General features: G+C 37.8%; 1 protein-coding gene across 1 annotated transcript; it reads left to right on the forward strand.

The window, feature by feature from the left end:
* The first annotated feature begins 54 nt into the window (after positions 1-54).
* Positions 55-22,433, forward strand: prkaa2 (protein kinase, AMP-activated, alpha 2 catalytic subunit). The gene is made up of 9 exons (XM_007260659.4): positions 55-311; positions 3,392-3,533; positions 6,765-6,858; positions 7,545-7,689; positions 8,348-8,435; positions 13,009-13,233; positions 13,464-13,965; positions 15,045-15,171; positions 17,090-22,433. The coding sequence occupies exons 1-9, from the start codon at positions 218-220 to the stop codon at positions 17,353-17,355; spliced, it is 1,683 nt and encodes a 560-aa protein (XP_007260721.2). The 5' UTR covers positions 55-217; the 3' UTR covers positions 17,356-22,433.
* Positions 22,434-22,579: the final 146 nt, after the last annotated feature.

Below are 22,579 nucleotides of genomic sequence, written 5' to 3' on the forward strand. Positions count from 1 at the left end.
CACGCTCTCTCTCTCTCTCTCTCTCTCTCTCTCTCTCTCTCGGGTCTGACCTATGATCTGTGGGCTTTGGTCGGGGGTCTTAAATTTGAGGCACATTTCTCCGGTCATGCTGATCTGAGGTCGGGTGAACCTGAAGCCGCTCGCGCGCCGGGCGGAGCCCCGCCCCCCTCCTCTCGCCGGCCGAAGCGAGCAGCGAGCTGCTGCCCCGCAGAGTAAAATGGCCGAGAAGCAGAAGCACGAAGGCCGGGTGAAGATAGGACACTACATCCTGGGGGACACGCTCGGAGTGGGCACCTTCGGCAAAGTGAAGAGTTAAGTGTCTGGGCTGTGCTCTGGCTGCTCTGTGAGGCGGCGGGGCTTCGGGTTGTGGAATAGCGGCTGTGTGTGTTTTTACCGTAACCGTTAATAACGTTGAACTTGCCGGCGGAGAGTTTACGTAGTTTACGCAGCGAGTTTTCACGCAGTTCGCTACGGATTGAACGGCTCTGGAGCAGAGAAGTGGCGTAGCGCTGTTGGGGAATAAGCCTTTTTACGAGTGTTAATGCTGCGTTACTCTGGGGCTAAGTTTAGGGGGTTGCAAAAAATGCACTGCACTAAATAACAAAGCCTGCGGGCGCTGTTACTGTACATGCATGGGCTCGTTTATCACAGGATTATCTGCCTAATAAATGCATACCTTGTAATTTGCAGCAGTTGTGAAAATTAGGCAAATTGTGTGTTTATGTCGTAGCATGTTTTATAGCTTTATGTCTGCAATACCAGTGTAGACAAAATAGTAGTAATAGCTAGTTGCAGTAATATTAGTATTAAAATATTACTATTATTAATAATAAACGCTTCTTTCTTGATCTGTCAGTAATATTTTGTCTACGTTGTTTTTTATTTTTATTTTTTCCCCATAAACCTAACTTACATTACAAACAATACTGTTATACTGTCCTAATCTTATAAATAAAGGCATGTTGACAAAACAATAGGTCCAATATGTCCACTGTAGATTTGGTGCTATCTGTGTGTGCTGGACAATGGTGTGTTGATTTCATGCTAAAGGGTTAGTTAATTAGCACGTGAGCTAACAGCTCTTAATGCTGATGCTATTCTCATAGGGTGTGAGCAGCCCCTCAGTGCTGGTAATAAGACAGTAATAAAGGAGATGAGATCAGAGTAAGATAAGAGCAGGAGGACTGGCATGGTGACCAAGCAGCCCTTTATTACCCCCAGCTGGACATCCCATTAAATGACCTTGAGAAGCAGTGAAGGAATTTGGGGTCAGTTTGAGCCACAGTGTGAGTGGCTCCATGAGCTAAATCAGCTCCACACATCCACTCCCCTGCTCTTTAACAATGCATCACAACAACGACACCACACAGTACTGTGCCCCACAGGATCCTGTACTGTATCCATTGTTTGTTAATTAAATGTACTCTTAACTGCCCTTATACCTGAAGCTGTTGTTAAACTCTGTAATTTCATTGTGCTAGTATCTCACCTTGTTTCATTAAAAAGCTCCTTCTGTAGAAACAGACCCGCAAAATAAGACGATAGCAACTCTGCTCTGAGGCAGAAATATGGTGTAATGAAAAAGTGACATGCATTCAAGTGCAGGAAAACCAAAGATTTAAACTGTAAAGTTATCCCCTCAAAGTAGGTCTGTACAAGATATCATTTTAGCATAATCACAATGTTCACATGCACAACAGTCCCATCGCAGGATGCATAATGTCACATTAGGCAAATTTAATTAAGTGCTAACACCCCCTAACTTTCCCAATATACATCTTACAGAGGCAGATTATGTCTGCCTAAAGAAATTATTTTATTCCAATCTTTGTCACAAAGTATATTATTAACATTGTGATACATTGGATCATTGACTTCTTGTGACTTCTGATGAAAATTCCTGTATTTTTTAAGATCACAATATATATCATAGAACAAAAAAATATTGACAGTTTCAGCCAAACTTGTGTATCCCTACCTCGAAGGGTAAAAATATGACATCAAAAGCCTTTAAGCTTTTTTTTTGTGCAACCCATTTAAAAGGGGTTAAATTGTTGCCTTGCAGGAAAACATAATTAAATTACATTAAACATTAATTTAAATAACTACAAAAAGTTAAACTAGATGTTTTCTTATCAATATGTTATTGGTTCTTTTTTGCATCACAGCCAATATTTATTACAACAAAGCTTTAAAATGATCTGTTTTTAATTTAATCAATTCATGTAAGATAAGTATCTCAAAGTAATGATATTACTAATATTATTACTATTATTACTAACTAATATTACTAATATTACACTTTTTGATACTCTTTGAAGCTCTTTTTGTTTGTTATATCTGATACAGCATTTTCTGCTGATATTGGCCTGATACAAATACACAATTCTAATGCTGTGTACCTATTAAACACTTTAAGCTTGTATTCCTGCATCTTGTTGCTGTTGTTTTGTTAATATTTTCTATATATACTGATGATTTTTAGGCATACCGTAAAACCAGAAATTGGACTGCCTGTCAGACAGTGTCAGAGTAACAGAGGCAGTGAGGTAGACTCAGTCAATTCTGCATGCCTGGGGTGTCACTGGAGTTAAATGTCCAACCAGGGACACATTTGTTCACAAGTTGAGGGGCGTGTGTTGCGAAGGACGGCTTACAGGAAAGCACACCACTTTGCCTGAACATACTTTCACTGCATAAAGGCAGGGGTAGTAAATCCTTTTAGCATTTATGTGGTGAACTATAACTATTACAGTTTTTTCCCTGAGCATAGTATTTTTCTTTTACAAAGCTTCTGTCATTATATGAGATATAAATACTGTGTGAGGTCATTATTACTGTTTTGCTGTTAGTTTATACTACATACCAATACCTGTAATTACATAATTACTTACATACACAATTTTATGTTGTGTTTCACACCTGCACATCTGACTTTTTCCATCTTGTTTTGATATTAAATGACAAAATTACTGCACATTTAACAGTAGTTTATCAAATTATATTGTACTGATCTTTTCTCTGCTTAGAAGCACAATATAATTGGGTACTGAATGTGTGGAACTTTTAACTAAATGTCCCACTGAATTCAAAGAGTGTTAAGAGTGTGACAAATAGCATATTTATATTCATTATTTCACAAATAAATATCAATATGCTTTTTGTTATCACTAGTGAATATTGCAGCCTCTAATGGTTAACAGTATAGAGAATCTGTTACTGTAACTGGTGTTATAAAACAAACTGCTGCTGGGGTGTCATGGCACTTGGTTTGTTTTTTTTTGGCTTCACACTGATCTTTCATCAGCTGTGTTATAGGAAACGGTTGGTGGTCTTGTTGCAGCTGAGGTTTCATTGGTTTGGGTATGTTTGTTTTCATTTTGCTTAACAGTTGGAGAGCACCAGCTTACAGGACACAAAGTTGCTGTTAAGATTCTGAACAGGCAGAAGATCCGCAGTCTCGATGTGGTCGGCAAAATCAAACGAGAGATCCAGAACCTCAAGCTGTTCCGACATCCACACATCATCAAGCTGTGAGTGGAAAAAAGTCTGCATGCTCTCAAGCACTTAATATATAGTGAAAGCCTGTAGAGTGCAGAAAGTCCCTCTATGGGCATCTCTAGCCATTTTCCATAATAGAACATTATTAAATAGACACATATTTCATTTGCAACCACAGCCATATTCACTTATTCCACTGTATTATTGCTCACTGAGAAACTTCAGCTCCCTTGTTGGAAGCTCTTTAGGTAAGCGAGCTAGTCAATAGTTTGGAACTTTGAACACAGTAAAGTAAAAGTAAACATTTCATAAAATATATTTACTTAAACAGAAATGAGAAAAAACATACTAACTGGACCTTTCTATGGCAAAATACATTAACTCTGCATTTGTGTTTGCCCCAAGTTTAAATCCTTAAGATAAATTAGTTTATACATAAAGAAGGATTCTCTAATAATTTAAAATATTTTGACATGTTGACAATAAAATAATTATATTTTATAGATACACAATATATAAAATATTGTACACCACATCAGTCAATTTAAAATGAACAAAACTTTCAAGATATGATTTTGTTATCATATCTTGTAAACATTCACCTTTAAATCAAGAGCTTTGCCAGAAAGATGGTTTTAACTATTTATTAATCACTGCTATTTTTAACAGTACCTCAGACTTAAAAGTAACTGGAAATTGTATTTGTTAGATGCTCAAGTGGACGTAACAAGTGGTCAAAATCTTTTGTGAGATTCAGATACATTAGAGGCCAAATCAACTATTTTGTACATTCTTAAAAAGCTTAGCAACTCCACAAGACCACAGAACACTGCTAAACAAGACAATAACAGAATTCTTTCTTTGGTGAGGAGAAAACCCTTCACAACATCAAGTCAGGTGGTGTTCTCGTGGATATGTAGGCATATCTTTGTCAAAGTCAAGCATTTTTCTTCATGAATCATGAATGAACCACTGGTAACAAACAGGAAAAGCCAGATCAGCTGTAGATGAACCCAAGATTAGGAAATGGAGTAGAAAAGAGAGGGTTCATAATCCAAAGCATATGACATGGGTTGTTATGGTTCGATTTTATAATCCTTTTAATTATTATTATTATTATGTTAATAAAACACTGTGTACCTGGATTATTTTAGCTAAATGTAATGTACACATACTGTAGAGTTCAGAAGGTTCTATGATTACAGTATGTCATGGCTACTTTTTTAGAATAGGTAGAAGGCTGCTGTTGCATGCTTTCATTTTAAATAATACAAAGCTAAATATTGTTTAACTAATATAAAAAATATTATGACCTTATTTATATAGTTTGAAAATGTCTCTGCTGGTGGGGCAGAAAGTGAAAATAACACAGCGCAGGCCAGTCCAGGCTACAGGCCAAAGAGATAAAATAGCTACGTAATCTCTTTAGACTACCTTTCATGTCTGCTGCCTGCTCTTTCTCTCTCTCGCTCTCTCTCTGTAGTCAGAGCAAATGAGAGGACTGGGCTTTAGGATGCCCTTTATCCCTCTGCTTTAACCCAGCAGCTTCCACACTTCCTCCCCTATTTGTCTCAGCAGCTCTTCAGTCACTCTCTCGTTTTTCTCCGCTCTCTCAAACATGCTGAGCTGGGAAGATCAGAGCGAGGCTTTGCTACACATCCCCCTCCCTCTGTGAAGAGCTGCCTCCTACCATCAGAACAGCACAAAGCTGGTGATGGATAAGATGTGGCATAACCGGAGTTTGCTGAGGAGAGGGGTTTTTACCCCACTGGGAAAATAGGGGTGCACCCGCCAAGCTTCGCAGTGATTGGGCATGTTCTCAGCTGTAGCAGGAACCCTCCTGACGCATGCCCCGTCTCAGAGGGAAATGACATCAAACGCGCCACAGCTGGAGGAAAGATCATGCCACACAGTCAGCCCTGCGCCTAAATAAACGTGGGGGCGCTACATGGACTAAAGGACAGGCCATGTTGTAAAAAAAAGGCTCCTGTCAGATCATTGACAGTGATGTTCATTATATACAAGATTTGACCTTTTACTCTACATGACCTCTCAGTGCGTTTATGGCAAGCAGCCACAAATGCCATTTACTCTAGCTGTGCCAAAAGATGACAGCTGCTCTCGAGGCAATCTGAAATTAACCATTAGATGTCTAGAGTTAGTACTGTTATTTTACTGTATGCTACATTTTTCTATTATAATGGGGTTCAAATTTAATTGCATAATAGCTATTTTAACGCTGCTTCCATTGTACTGTTATTGTACAGAGACACTACTGTATTACTCTATTAATAAAATAATAGGTTATGCACTCTCTCTTTCAAAGGTGTCAAAAGTATTCACATTCATTACTCAAATAGAAGTAAAGATACTAGGGTTTAAAATACTTCTGTAGAAGTTAAAGTATCAACTCATGCTTAAAAGTGTAAAAGTACTGGTTTCAAAACTACTTAAAGTATAAAAGTAAAAGTAATTTAAGTAAAAAAAAACATTAAGGACAAAAGCTTAGACTGCCCCACAGGGTCCTATAGTACACTGTTTTTTAAATGTAAGAAGTAGAAAGAGTAGATATTTGTGAAAATGTAAGGAGTAGAAATAAAAAGTCGTCTGAAAAATAATTATTCTTGTAAACTCATGATCTCTTGTAAAGATCATCAACTTTCTACTTAAGTAAAGTAATTAAGTATTTTTGCTTCCTTACTTGACACTTTTGCTCTCTTTCTCATGCCATGTGAACCGTTTCTTGTGAAAAAAGTGCTCAGATGTTTTTATTTAGCCCTGCTTCAGATCACTGAATTAGAGTTCTCCTGAGCTGAGGTGGGCCATGATGTCACTGGTTGATGTAGACTTCTGATCCTTTCCTGATCAACTCATATTTTTAAGGATTTTCTTTTACTAGCTACTGAACTATTTCTCACTTTTTTCATTTGTGAATGAAGAAAATACAGCAATATTTTTACAGCAATATACAATACATACTTAAATTTACAATTCAAGACTGGTAGCTATATTACATCTATGCTGTAAATTTATAGCCACCCTTAGAAATATAATAAACATTTATTGCTTTGAGACACATCACACAATACTACAATATTCAGTCAGAGAGAGTTTAATACTATGATTCACTCACTTTTCATCCAGAATTCTCTACCAACAATTACTGTAATCACTGTCATAAATTTCTCCTATTTTGCTGGAGGATTAATTGTATCTCATATGCATCACTATTCTAAAGCAGTGTTTCTGCTGTAAATGTACAGGTACCAGGTGATCAGCACTCCCACAGACTTCTTCATGGTGATGGAATACGTGTCTGGAGGAGAGCTCTTTGATTATATCTGTAAGCATGGAAGGGTAAGAATGACTTTTCTGTTTTATTCACTAAAGTTTAAAGGCTGAGAGTACATGTTGTCCTAATGCCCACTTGTTCTGTATGTGTTCTGTATCTAGTTTAAAACATACAGCACACATAATTGCTAGTGTAAGAAGTACGAAGACATCTTAAGTACTGAGAATGAATAGTAATTTTGTATGCACCACTTCATATGATAATTCAGAATGGTTTATGGTAATGGCTAGGTACTTGCTTTGTACACCTAATGCTGGAGTCCAGATTATCTTTTGACCTCAGTTACCCATGGTAGCTCCAGGGTCATGCCTGTTTAGTGAACTATGGATGAGTAAGTGAGCTACTTACAGACCTGGGTCAGTGGGTTCAGGGTTAGTCCTCAGACTGTGTGTATTTTTCTACTCACACAGATGTCCGGTATGTAGGTGGATGTTTTGTAGTATGGGTAATATGGGCTGTATAGAGGGCAATGAGGGCAATGTGTACACGGTGAAGCAAATTGTACAGAGACTGGATGATGATAATTATTCAGTGTGCCTATTGCCTTCACTTCAGTTGTGATGCATGTTGCAGTGTCGCCGAGCGACTTATAAATATAGACAAATATTAATGAATAGCTAGTAAATATAATGATAAAAATTGAAATGATAATGTTCCCTATGCTGATGTTTTACCCTTTTTTTTGGTGCAGGTGGAGGACAGTGAGGCAAGACGATTGTTCCAGCAGATCATCTCAGCAGTGGACTACTGTCACAGACACATGGTGGTGCACAGAGACCTGAAGCCAGAGAACGTGCTACTGGATGGAAGCATGAATGCAAAGATTGCTGACTTTGGTACAAACACACACATTTTCATACAGATAACATCTGTTCCACATCTGTTCCACAAAAAAGTGATCTTTGAGCTGAAAGTGAAGCGCAGTTGGGTCATGCAACAAGATGATGATCCAAAGCATATTAGCCAAATATACATAAAGATGTTTACTACTAAACAAAGTGTATGGTTGTAGTTATTTCTGCTATATTTTTATGTATTGTGTATTGAGCTATTGAAAATAAATTGTTTTTCTTTCGTCTTTTTTAATTTTTTATCCCTTTTACGTACTGTTTTTAGGTGTGATATGATGTCCTTCTATATTAAAAATATGGATTTTTTTTTATATAAAAATATTAAATGAAAGATAACTGTTAATTAATAATTGTTGAATTCTTTTAAACTTTTATTTTTACAAAGGTGTTTTTATTTCTGCTGTTAGACAAAACATTTATTTATTTAGTAGTCTATTTTTATAGTGTCTGTTGCCCAGTGTCTAATTTAAAGTTTTATGCCTATTTGTAGGTTACGTAAGAATTGTATTTAACTTGCTATAGATTAAAAAGTAAGCTGCTTTTTGTTGTATTAAGTTCACACCCCAATTACTGTCTTTTGTTTAAATTACTGTTAAAACCCTGGTCTGTTTGATGTTAATTATGTCTGTCTCTCTTTTTTTAGGCTTGTCAAACATGATGTCTGATGGGGAGTTCTTGAGAACAAGCTGTGGATCACCTAACTATGCAGCTCCAGAGGTCATCTCTGGAAGGTGAGAGTCCATGACCTGCTGAACCTGTCACATTCTTAATCTGGGAGTCAGACTGATAGAATATGCAGGGTTGCCAGTTTACTTTACTGTGGCTACTCTATGGTTTGTGCTGCAAACAGAACAGATAGGCAGTACAATAAGTCCATGTTAGGTCTGTTCTTAAGTACACTATAGAGTATTTTAGTTTTGGACTTTTTTACTTTATTGCACAAATGGTTATTAGTTGCTAACAATATTTTAAAACGTTTGTAACGTTAACTAATTTTTTAGGAAAGCTGGGTATCTCACGTATAACAACGTCTTCAAATTAATTGAATCCATAACTAATTGTAATGAATGTGGTCATGTTTATTTTTGCAAATGGCTAATAATAGTACTGACTAAACAAGAAGAATGACAAAACCTGTACGGCCACTTACTGTCAGGAAGTAAAATGCCACATAATGGAATACATTCTGCTGGACTTTCTGAAAACATGTTTCTAAATCATGTTAAAGTACTTCCTGTTTTATTTAAACAGTTACTGTGTAGAACTAAAGAATTTATACAAAATTCTTTTTGTATTGTGAGCCAAGAGTAAGGTTTCCTACATTCATCTTTGCCATGAAGGTAGTGCTGGGCGATATAACGATATCGATTTGTTTCGCGATAATTTTTCCCTCGATCACGATGATAAGCCTGTGCAATAGAATTCGATAAACATTCATTTCCATTTCCCGTCTAAGTAGCGCCGCAAACGGGCGCAGCACGTGATCACGCTGAACTGCATGCTCAGCCAAGTACCACTGGGGCTGGATCTGATCCAAGTCAGCTGACCAACGAAAACACAAAACGTGTAACCAATCCAGAGGACGCTGGAGCAAATTAATAAATAGTTAAGAAAATTGTAATATCACGCAGTTATTCTCATGCATGCAACAAAAAACCCTAAAGAAAAGTGGAGTATTGACCAACACACGCAAACAACGATAGTGTTTGGACTGTGGGAATAAACGGCCGGACTGTTCAGCGCGTTTTAAATACATTTTAAGTAAATTTTAAGCACTAAATGTAATTAATTCAATTTATATTAGGACCGCGGGGCAGGTGCGGCAAAAATGTGTATGTGGCGGGCGCAGGATTAAAAGAAGAGTTTTTTTGCGGAGCGGTAACAGGACAAAAACACCTTAAGAATGATGTCTAAATGACTTTCCTCTAATCTAATATAATTTAACATGGTTTAAGAATATAAAATAATTTCTAAACAAACGAACTTTTTAATATTGAGCTTATGGCCCAAGTGCAAAAACACAAAATCATTTATCATTTAGATTATCTGCCTGAACGCGAACCCGAACCCGAGCTTGAACGCCAGCCTGACTCAGGCGCTGCATGAACTCGGGCTGGTCCAGAACACCGCTTTCCTTGGGCCCTGTCAGGTTATAGGCGAAAGAAAATTGTCTGTTTTTTAATGTAACAAATCACACTGTGATTTTTGTGACATTTCCCCAATTACAGCTCAGCTGCGCGTTTAAAGCTCAACGCATGAATTAATCGGTGCGCTGCGCGCCGCGCGTGCTCTCGGGGGATTTGACGCGTCTGTCAAGCAAGTTAATGCACCGTTTTGGGGGCAGAGATTAAGAAGTACAGCAGCTACATCTCAGATTTGTAGTTTAATGCTCTACTAAATTAGTGGCTTTAAAACTGGCTCATGATATGGTCGGTTCTGGCTGGATTTTCTCCTGCCTACAGGCTGCATTTGACGGAAAGCAGCTCCTCAGTCAGACAACAGTGTCAGCATATAAATCGCGTGTATTTCCTACAGGACAAACCATTTAAAAGTGCAGATGAACTCAATAAAAATCACACAGTGTCTGTCTGGCTTAAAATACTTAGGTACAGCTTTTAAATTAATAAATCAACATTCATTAAAAATCAGTGAGAAGTTCTGTATGCTAAATGATGACACCCAGCTATACCTGTCGTTCTCACCTGAAGATCACTCAATCTCTGCACGGATTTCGCAGTGTCTCTCTGACATATCCTCATGGATGAGGGAGCATCACCTTCAATTAAATCTCTCAAAGACTGAACTTCTGGTTATACCAGCAAAACCATCTTTTCAACACAACTTCTCTATAAGTATCGACTCTCTCTCTCTCTCACCGACAAAGGTTGCTAGGAACCTGGGTGTTCTGGTTGATGACCAACTCTCTTTCACGCACCATGTGGCCTCAGTTGCTCGGTCCTGCCGCTTTGCGCTCTATAACATCCGAAAAATTAGACCGTTCCTGACGCAACAGGCCACCCAACTCCTGGTGCAAGCGGTCGTCATCTCACGCCTCGACTACTGCAATGCCCTGCTAACTGGCCTCCCGGCCTGCGTAGTAAAACCACTCCAGATGATCCAGAATGCAGCAGCACGTCTGGTCTTCAACCAGCCAAAACGGGCACATGTCACCCCACTCCTCATTGAGCTCCATTGGCTACCAGTTGATGCTCGCATCAAATTCAAAACTCTTACAATCGCCTACAAGGTGATGACAGAACAGCTCCTTCCTACCTGCACTCGCTCCTGAAGGCTTACGCTACCTCCCGGCCGCTGCGCTCCTCCAATGAACGTCGCCTCGCTTTACCAAACACTCACACAAAGCAATCCAGACTGTTCTCATACAGAGTTCCCCAATGGTGGAACAAACTACCTTCCACTACCAGATCAGGAGAATCTCTCACTATCTTTAAGAAACTCCTGAAGACAGAGCTCTTCAAAGAGCACTTACTCTCCTAACACCTCTAACACACTAACTACTTCTAACCCCATTTCCTTCTTCCCCTCCTTCACTCCTCTATCCTATTATTTCCCTTTGACCTCCTTTTATCCCTATCCAATGATGTTTTACCTTTAAACTTATTTTACATTGTACTTGACTATTGTAAGTCGCTTTGGACAAAAGCGTCTGCCAAATGTAATGTAATGTAAAAAATGACAAGCTAAGCTAATAAACTAATAACATTTAATAATAACAGAAAAATAGATATGAATTCGGAAAATAACCAACTAAAGTGAGCTCAAAATGCAATAAGAAATATAATCTAACGAATTTCATAATATAAATTCGAAATATTGAACAGCAGGCAGTAAAAAAAATAAAATAATACTACAAAAAAACCCAAAGTAAATAACCGATAGAACATAACGAACAGAAAAAATAAATGTGAAATTGGAAAACAAACAAACAAATTATCTAAGTTCAAAATGCTAAAAGAAATAAAATCTAACGAATTTCAAAATATTAAATCGAAATATTGCACTGCAGCAGTACAAAAGCCTAAGTGCTTAAACAAACAAACAAAAAAAAAAACAGCCCATCACATATCATTTTCTTGAGCCCGACCCAGCTGAGGAAAAGGTGGGAAATATATTTTTTTCAGGCCGGGTCCTGGAAAAGTTTTTGGTGAATTAAAGGGGCCGTGAGTTGCATTTTTTGTTTTACTTTAATCAGTTTTTAATCCGTCTTTTTAAAAACGAATATTCGCTGCCAATCAGTGCCGAATATTCTGAGCTCAAAAAACGCTATTCGGGCCTGCCCTAATAATCTAATATAATTTAACATGGTTTAAGAATATAAAATAATTTCTAAACAAACGAAATATTTAATATTGAGCTAATAGCCCAAGTTTTTTTTTTCTGCCGTGGAAAATTTTTGCTGTGGATTAATTTGTTTTTAATCCGTCTTTTAAAAAAAACGAATATTGGAATATTCGCTGACAATTACTGCCGAATATCCGGAGCTCAAAAAACCCTATTCGGGCCAGCCCTAATAATTATGGAGATGCAGAAAAAACTTTTGTCCATAACTCCATTATTCTCTCACTAATAAAAACAAACCTTTAAGTGTGACAAAAAGTGATTTGATTTATATCGTGATACATATCGATATCGACTGATATGGAAAACTATATCGTGATAAGATTTTTTTCCATATCGCCCAGCTCTACATGAAGGTCACGCCATTATTGTGCTTTTGTTTATGTCTTAGATTTTTTTTTATGTTGTATTTTTCTTCTTCCATTAGGCTTTTTTTTCCATGTGATTAGCTGCCAACTTTTGTGAGCCTTAGCATATATATATTTGATAGCTGGGTTGGATTAAGACCAGATCACATTCTCACCACAAGCAAACGTTTCTTAACGCTTTAACGTTGACAGCCCTAAAATATATAAATGTGACAATGACTGGGCAGAGCTAGGGCAGCGACAAGAAAGAAACAAAATAGAGGAAAACAAATCAGACTGATGAAAAGAGATAAAAGCAGAAATGCAGGACAGGAACAACAAAGAAAGGAAAACACAAGAAATGGGCTAAGGTGTGACATTAAGACTAAAAAAACAGGATTTTTGACATTACAATGCTGTACCATCAGTTATGTTTTATTTTTAACAGAATGTTGTGTTAATATATAAATATATACAAAAATAGGTAATTTTTATTGAGTAGTTATTGTAACACTGTAACATTTATGTTGTATATATCAGCTGTATTATTTTGTATATATTGTATATTTTCACCTGTGCACTGTGTGGTCTTTTGCAGACTCTATGCAGGTCCAGAGGTGGATATCTGGAGCTGTGGCGTGATCTTGTATGCACTGCTTTGTGGAACTCTGCCCTTCGATGATGAGCACGTTCCCACACTCTTTAAGAAGATCCGTGGAGGAGTTTTCTACATCCCGGAATACCTCAACCGCTCTGTGGCCAGCCTGCTGATGCTCATGCTTCAAGTGGACCCTCTGAAGAGAGCCACAATCAAAGACATAAGGTCAGGGGCTCACTGCAGCCCACCACTATTTTACATCAGATCTCCAAGCAGAAATCTTGAAGCAGTCTATTACAGAAACAATTTTAATGCAGCAAAAGTTATTTTTCTATTAAGGCTTTAAAGACTGTAATTTGTAACTATTCTTCAGAGAAGGTTTCACACTAAAATAGGATTTGATTGCATTGTGTCATTATTAAGGTCAGGTACTGATGTTGGATGATTCTTTTCAGAGAGCACGAGTGGTTTAAGCAGGATCTGCCTGGCTACCTGTTTCCTGAAGACCCCTCCTATGACAGCACAGTGGTGGACGAGGAGGCTGTGCGGGAGGTGTGTGAGAAGTTTGAGAGTACGGAGGCAGAGGTTCTTAGCAGCCTGTACAGCGGAGACCCTCAGGACCAGCTGGCTGTGGCCTACCATCTCATTATTGACAACCGTCGCATCATGAATCAGGCTAGCGAGTTCTACCTGGCCTCCAGCCCCCCGACAGGCTCCTTCATGGAGGAAGGTATGCCCCTGCCCCCAGGAGTGAAGCCTCACCCTGAAAGGATGCCGCCCCTTCTGGCTGACAGTCCAAAGGCCAGGTGCCCCCTGGATGCCCTGAACACCACAAGACCCAAACCACTGGCTGTGAAGAAAGCCAAGTGGCACCTCGGGATCCGCAGCCAGAGCAAGCCATATGACATCATGGCTGAGGTATACCGTGCCATGAAGCAGCTCGAGTATGACTGGAAGGTGAGATTCACTGCAGAGATGTGTGGTTTGCAGACACGTATGTAAAACCCAAACTTGAGTAAAAGTGACTTGAGTAGAAGTTAAAGTGTTGTTTAAGCCCCATACTTCAGTAAAATATACTTAAAATAACTAAAAAATAATTTTTTATTTTCTGGTTTCTTCAGAATAGCCACCCTTTGCTCTGATTACTGCTTTGCACACTCTTGGCATCATTCTCTCAATGAGCTTCAAGAGGTGATCACCTGAAATGGTTTTCCAATGGTCTTGAAGGAGTTCCCAGAGGTGTTTAATTCAATTTAATTCAATTAAATTTTATTTATATAGGTTGTCACAAAGCAGCTTTACAAAGAAAAACAGGTCCACCCAGCACCACAGCAGCACCACAGAGATGCCAATTTTTTTATGGTGAAGAAACCTTGGAAGGAACCAAGACTCAGTCTTGGAACCCATCCTACTCGGGTTGACCCGCTCAGTACAAACAAATAACAAACAACAAACAAGGCACTTGTTGCCTCTTTGCCTTCACTCTGTGGTCCAGCTCACCCCAAACCATCTGGATTGGGTTCAGGTCCGGTGACTGTGGAGGCCAGGTCATTGTTTGTTAAGTACAAAACTCCACATGTGTTCATTCATAGTTTTGATGCCTTCAGTGAGAATCTACAATGTAAATAGTCATAAAAATAAAGAAAACACATTAAATGAGAAGGTGTGTCCAAACTTTCGGCCTGTACTGTACCTCAAATAAGTAATGTTGTTTCTGACTCTTGTTATCTATAAAAATGGATGGACACGCAATATTCAGCCTTTATGATTATGAGTAATAACATGGCAACATAGTGTTTTTGACAACTTAGTTAATTGATATTTGCTTAGATTTTAGAGTAGGTGGGTCTATCTGATTATCTAAATTATGGAGAAAAGGTGGGATAAATAAAAAAAATAAAAAAAATAATTCTAGAGCAAAAATGATCCGTAAAATACATATAATACATAGTTCACCCCTTGAATATGAAGATGTTGCATTTTGAAAGAATTTTACACATTAAAGCTGTGGGTCTGTGTTGTTTTTTCCACACTAGGTTGTGAACCCGTATCACCTGAGAGTGCGCAGAAAGAAACCAGTCACTGGTAATTTTGTGAAGATGAGCCTGCAGCTTTACCAGGTGGACAACCGTAGCTATCTACTGGACTTCAAGAGCATTGATGGTAACTGCTTATTTAACATAAGATGCAAACATTAAGATAAACAATAAAAGTGTTAGAACAGTAAAAAAAAACTGGCTATTTTCACTTCACCATGATTGTGATATCTACTATGGCCACCCACTGTTGAAGGTTATTTAATTTATTTAATTTCTGAATCCTGTGATGTTGATGTGATAAAGTAAAGGGCTTTTGTAACTGTGGATTGCTGTCTTTTTAGATTTTCTGCAAAAAATTTGAACTGTGATCTTAACAGAGCTTAATCTAACTCCTACAATTAGCTAAAGGAAATTCAAGATATTTAAATTATTTATTGGACAGATTAATAAAATAGCAAAACTCTTTGTTGTAAAATATATGTAAACTTCAAGGAGTATGAAATAATTTAAAATAGTAATTGAAGTCGAGAGATGGCCGTATAAGTTTAGCAGGCCCTCTCGTGATTCAGGAACATAAACTTGGTTATTCACTAGCAAAGTCCGTCTTCACCCCATGGGTTATTAAAGTGTGCCATGCCTCGAAGGAAAAAGAGGTTTGAAATATTTTTTGTTAAATTTACATTTCAGGTCAGGTTTAGAAATGTATAAAAGAGACAGCAAGTACAGAGTCACAAACCTTTAGGCAGTACTGTACATTTTAACATGAAATGAGAGAAAGATGCATACGAATTGCAACTTAATACTTTGTATGATGTGGGTTATCTCTTTACTTAGGGTGTATATTTTGGGTTACAGATGGTGCTTTTGTAGTGCATTATTATGATTGTCAATATTATGACAGTAACACAAGTTCTGGAAAAAAAAAAACAAGAGACCGCTGACAAATGAGGAGTTTCTTTGATTTTTACACTGCAAAAAATCCATTGGCAAAAACTAGACAAAATATATGCGAATTAAGACAAATATATGTATATTAAGCAAAAAAATCTGGCAATGGGGTTAGCAAAATTTTCTTCGTAAGATTTCTTACAAAAAGTCTCAAAATGAGTGAAGTAACACCTAAATCAACAAAAAAAGTCAATGTTTTTTGGACAAAAGAATCAGAATAACTTGATTGCTGCTTGATTGTGCTTATTTGGAGTTCAAATGACTTAAAATAAGGTACAAATTCTAAGTAAGAATGATTAAGATAATTATCCCTAAAATAAGCAAAATAATCGAACACTTACAATGCTTTGTAAGACAAAACGTCTTATCAGAGAAGAAAATTAGATTTATTGCCTTAAATTTAGAAGATTTCACTTGCTAAGATTTATTTTTTTGCAGTGTACCAAATTAAACTGCTTGAATTTTTGCACCAGGAGTGGCATAAAGTTATCCAAAAGCAGTGTGTAAGACTGGTGGAGGAGAACATGCCAAGATGCATGAAAACTGTGATTAAAAAACAGGGTTATTCCACCAAATATTGATTTTTGTACTCTTAAAGCTTTATGAATATGAACTTGTTTTCTTTGCATTATTTGAGGTCTGAAAGCTCTGCATCTTTTTTGTTATTTCAGACATTTCTCATTTTCTGCAAATAAATGCTCTAAATGACAATATTTTTATTTGGAATTTAGGAGTGTTGTCTGTAGTTTATAGAATAAAACAACAATTCATAGTTCATTTTACTCAAACATATACCTATAAATAGTAAAAAAGTGGTCTCTTCATTTTTTTCAGAGCTGTAGTATCTGACTAGTTAAAACATACTTATTCACGGCGACTGACAGCACATATCAGACTGCTGTTTTTAAGTTGTTGCTTTCTGTGGGAAAGCTCCTCTGGTGTTATGTCTCTGGGCAGCAGTGTTTTCTGCAGTGCGTTAATAATTGTAAATGATTAATATAATTGTCAGAGTTCTGAAGTGTCATAATATTGATCTTATTGTCAGGAAAGTTTAATGAGTGTTCATCGAGTCCTCTCAATTTTGTGTCCTCCAGATGACATCATTGAGCAGAAATCCGGTTCGTCCACTCCTCAGCGCTCCGGCTCGGCCGCCGGCCTCCACCGGCCCCGCCTCAGCATCGACTCTGCGACCGTTGCTGTGGAGATGCCGCAGCTGAGCAGCTCGCTGCCGGGCTCTCTCCCGGGTTCTCTGCCTGGTTCTCTGCCGGGCAGCATGCCAATGTTGGCACCACGCCAGGGCAGCCACACCATGGACTTTTTCGAGATGTGCGCCAGCCTCATCACTACATTGGCTCGCTGAGCTACACACACACACACACACACACACACACACACATACATTTACACACACACATTTACACACAGTGATGGGAACCCCTGAGGAAGCTAGGGGTCAAAAGTTATGGATCATGGCCTCTTGAGCAGGGGTCACATGTAAGTCGGACCCTCTGCAGAGCCTGCAGCCACAATTACGTTTCACTCACATTACTCTCAGCCATAATAGCAAAATTCTCCAGCAGGCCACAGAGCCCTTCATCTGTTTTATTGTTTTTATATATACATCTATATATATATATATAATGTTTTGATAACACTGATTATGTTATACATGTATTATACAGTCTATTTATAAGACTCGCATATAGATCACTTTAGTCAAACTGCTGTTGATTGCGATGACATACCAAAAATTAAGTTTATATGCATACAAAGAGAGGTGATTATAATTTAGTTAGATATCAGATTATTTATTATTCAGAGATTATTTATGCTATTTAGTTGCATTATTTAATCTAACCTGTGGAGCGAGTTTGGAATTAAGAGCAAGTGTTCTGAGCAGCGGATGTTAGCGTTGAGGCAATACGTGCATGTAAAGCACTTTGAGCACAAAACTCAGTATCATCATTGCTTTACTTGCATTGGCAGGGGTTTATATGCAGTTATTCAAGTGATTTTACATTTACTTATCACTAAGTGTGACGTGGCATTTTCACTGTTTAGTGCTTTGCCCCTCTCTGTTCCTTTCCTACTGACTATTAGTCATGTCATAGACTCATAGAGTGGGATAGGTTTGTGTGATGATGCCTTAAATCCGTGGAAGTGCACCGCTATGAAAAGACGAAGGTGTTGGGCGGGAAGCGGAGGGGATAGCCAAAGCCTAAACATGGTGCCTTGTTTTGGCTAAAAGAGGCAGAGCACAGAGTGGGAGATAGTGGGTGGGAGAGTTTGACTGGGTGCTGTGTTCAGCTAAGCCTGAGACTCCAGACTGCACCACACATTGGCCTTGGCCTCAAAGGGGAAATGCAGTATAAGAGAGAGAGAGAGATTTACAGCCTGATATATATGAGAGAGAGTTAGAGACAGTATATAGTGAAAGGAATATTTAGGCGGTAAAAGTGGCCCAAATCTGATTTTCTCAGCAATTTTGACATTTATTTTAAACTCGTTACACAATTTTTTTTTTATCCCACTTTTCTTCCCAATTTAGCTATGCCGATAATCCCACCCACATTTTCTTTTAGCTGTACTTCCCCTATCACTAGTTTCACATGTTTCCTCTGATGCAGCATTGCTGAGTTTTCAGAGGAAAGTGCAGCGACTCGGTTCTGATACATCAGCTCACAGACGCCTTGTGCTGATCAACATCACCTTAGGAGTAATGTGGGGAGAGAGCACCATTTACCCACCCAGAGAGAGAGCAAGGCCAATAATGCTCTCTCAGAGCTTCAGCAGCCGATGGCAAGCTGCATGACCGGGATTGGACACACTACCTTTTTAATATAACCTATAACTGACATTCATCTGAATTCATCAGATTTTGATCAAAGACATTATATCAAATGATTATGCAGACCGTTACCACTGAATCCCTCACTCACTGCTTTTGTCCATTTCGCCTTCCCCTCCTTACATTCATGTTTAAAAAGACTTGGATTTGGGCCACCTTACCTACTGGGAAAACATAGCCAAAGAGCAGTGTTCTTCAATCCTGGTCCTGGTGCTCCCGCCGTCCTATTACATTATAGATGAATATCCATATAGAGGAATGTCTGCTTTAACACACCACCTGCAACTCTAAATGGCTTGTAAATGAGCTGATTAGTTGAATCAGGTGTGCTTAGAGACAAGAAAGCCATACATTTACAGGGCAGGGGGTGCCAGGACCAGGATTGAAGATCCCTGTTTTAGAATCTGAGAGAGACGAAAGTGAAAAGATTTACAAAGAAAGGTAAAATTGCTCATGTGCAGTAGTTACATTTTTTATTTCCCCTTTGAAATATGATTTTACTCTGAACCTGAGATGGAGTGCATTCGGTGACACTGGTCAAAGAAACAAAAGCCACAAGCATTTAAGAATTAAAACCATGCACACCTCCCTTAGGTGCCTTAAATGGAACACGTACCCTTTAGTTTGTGATGGATTCTGCTTTAAGATTTAAGATGTTTTATTTGTGTGTTTGTTAAATGTGTATATGTGCGTGTGTATAACTGAAGTACTGTAGATGTATTTATTAGTCGTATATTTATTTAACCTCACTTCTGGAATGTTACCGTCAGGGCCTTTAATGGTTTGCTAACCAGGGCTCTGGCTACTGTTAAACAAATGAGATCACGGAGAGGGACACCGGGAGTTCAGGAAGGTGACGCCTTGTAGGTTCTTTGTGCCAACGTCTCATGTGATTAGACTACAACTTAGCCAGGAGGGACAAAGGACACGGCGTGGACTTAAGAGTCACATTTCCTAAATAGCAGTACCTCATGACTCATTTTTTCCTAATGCGCAGCAAATTTATCCCCAGGAAAATTTGGTTATAAAGCAGTGAACATGCAGATACTCCATTTCAGTCATTAGTTCCTTGTTGGAAAGCACAAGCCATCATATTAAAAGATAAGACTGTTTAAAGGTATTTTAACTCCATTACTACATTACTTCTCAACATGGTTTTCAGCAAGATGAAAACAAGTACTTGTAACTGTAGCCTTCTTAACGCTCGTGTCTTTGTGGATGAGGTGGTCTTCCTGAATCTCCCAGGCCCCTCTGTCTATGTACTGTAAGTAAGTAGGGAATGGCTTGTGGTGAATGCATGCCGTTAATGTGTTTTGTTCTATGTTAAGTGTGCTCTTACTGTTACTCAATAAGGCTGCAGTAAATCAATGCACCATTCATAAGTGAATGTAATAAGCAAATCACAAACAATGAAGTGCAGACACTCTAAACAAGAGAGGAATTGTTTGGTCGAGCCGAGCGGCGGTGACAAGTATTCCTGATGTCCGCAGAAAGATCAGCAGATACGTTTGTTTATGGAAGAAGTAGAGACTTGGTTTCTTTTTGAACTCTGCGTGTATATGGAGGGGTCAGAGTTAGCTCGGGGCTGTTGCCTTTTCTTTGCCGTGCCACTAGAAATGCCTCTGTGAGCCTCGCTAGGCCACGGTAAAGCCAAGAACCCGGTAGAGCACATTCTTCACATTTCCTCTCTAATCACCCCGCGAACAGGGGGTGGGTTGGCTGCCTGAATTATTACCAGAGGGATCTGTGCTGCACCTTCTGAGAAAACTGCTGAGGCTAAATAATGATGTTTATAGCTTGAGGGGAGTTGCTGCCCTCTGCTGTTAGATTCATAGCATTACACTGAATAACGAAGCTAAACTAAAGGTATGACAGCCTTGAGACAAAACATGTTATTTCTCTTTTAACCAGATAACTTAATCTAATAATGTGGATGTTAAAGTCTGCTTTTTTAAATACAACCAGATAATATTAATTTTGCAGAAGTATGCTCTAAGCTATTTTTTTATTTTTATTTTTTTTATTTATAACAGTAGTGGAATTGTGCTATGTAGAACAGAGCTATGTGTAGGCCTGTCTGTTTTTTATCTATATATATATTCCCAAAAATAATTGTGATGAACAATATTATCCACGAATGCAATGACATAAAATTACAATAGAATAATAATACAATAACATGATTTAAAAAACTAAGTTTTAATAGTAATAATAATCGTTTTGAGGTCATGTTCTTTTATTCTATGGCAAGTCAGTAACAATTATATTATAGTGATATGCCTATGTGTTAGGAAGGAAAGGCTTTTTTTTTTCTTGATTCTTTAAAGTTTTTGTCCATAAAGAACAATTTAACCAGACAAAGAACCATTTTAGTAATTAAAATATAGAATAAAAAAACGAAGAGCCCTTTTTAAAGGTTCTGTTTGCAGTATTTTCTGGTAAATATTATTACTGCGATTTAATTTGTTTTCTAAGATTTAATAATTGGCTAAGAAGATTGCTTCTGATTACAATTTAAAAAAAAAAGTTCTTCATAGGTTCTTTAGTAAAGCCAATTGTCCTGTGCTCTAGTTTCAGAACCATTTGAAACTTTAAACTAACACCAAAAAGGGTTGTATATGTGTGTCACTACTGTTATGTCGCCCCTATTTTTATACCATATATAATCAATTTACATTCTTTTCAAAAACTTACATATTATAATTTCCACTTTCCCCTTTTAAAGCTTTTAACACAGTGTTGTTGATGTGAGTATGGCTATAAGTGAAACCCTGATATACTGGTTTAAATACAAAAACATTAACTGTTCAGCCCTAGGTGAAGTTATCCAAGTTATTTGAGAAATGTTGCTTTAAATATCCTCCAGTGCTGTCGTCATGAACAGCACTATTTGTAGCGAGCTGTTTTATCTGTCATAAGTCTTGATAAAATTAGCCTTTTCGAAGAATAGCCATATACGAACCCTTTACTTTTGACAGCTTAATTTAATGATTTATAATTTAGATGATTTAGATGCTTAATTTAGATTCATATTTCTTCATTCATGAAGTCACGCAAATTAAAATGAATTACAATAGTAAATAAAATACCTGATTTCTTGCAAAAGAGAGAAATGATTAATATGCGGTTATTTGTTTGAAGGTCTCATATTTTTGAAGATGCACAACTGTTTTGTCGTTACAAGCGCATTTTATTTTCTACAGTGTGGGCATTTTTGTCATGTCGTTGCTGTTTCTTCCATAATCTGCAATCAACACTCCAAGACAATAATACTCCTAGCATGGCAACCAAGTTCCAGTTCAGTACAACTCCAGTGCCTGCAGATGTCACTTTAGTTCAGTATGCTCTCTGTCTAAAGAGGGATCCTTTTTGCTGCCTATACTATGCTGTGTAAGTGTGTGTAACATACCTGGTGTGAGACTGTGTTCTGTGTAACTGTGTCTATATGTCTCTACATGTGAGTGTATCTCTTTCAGTCTGAACGCGTGGTTTGTTTTTACACAAATTATGCACTGCATGGTGTTCCTGTTCTGATTTGCACTTTATTATTTATTGTACAAAAAGAGAAGTAAATAGAAAACCTATATGCATATTGTGTGTTGTGGTTATTGCCATCGGAGCATGAATAGAGTTGCTTTTTTATGATAAATCAGTTAAAATCTATGTTTTAATGTTTAAAAATACTGAACTGAGAAACAAAGTCATCACAAAGAAGAAGTACTAAAGTCTAAAGTCC

This window comes from Astyanax mexicanus, chromosome 1 (assembly GCF_023375975.1).
Source record: "Astyanax mexicanus isolate ESR-SI-001 chromosome 1, AstMex3_surface, whole genome shotgun sequence".
In the NCBI taxonomy this organism is placed as follows: Eukaryota; Metazoa; Chordata; class Actinopteri; order Characiformes; family Acestrorhamphidae; genus Astyanax; species Astyanax mexicanus.

Bases quoted from the DNA above. Each gene is read 5' to 3' on its own strand.
- prkaa2 (XM_007260659.4), top strand. From the start codon at position 218: ATGGCCGAGAAGCAGAAGCACGAAGGCCGGGTGAAGATAGGACACTAC. The intron at 7,690-8,347 runs GTACAAACACAC...CTCTTTTTTTAG, and splicing joins TGCAAAGATTGCTGACTTTG to GCTTGTCAAACATGATGTCT. The intron at 13,234-13,463 runs GTCAGGGGCTCA...GATTCTTTTCAG, and splicing joins GCCACAATCAAAGACATAAG to AGAGCACGAGTGGTTTAAGC.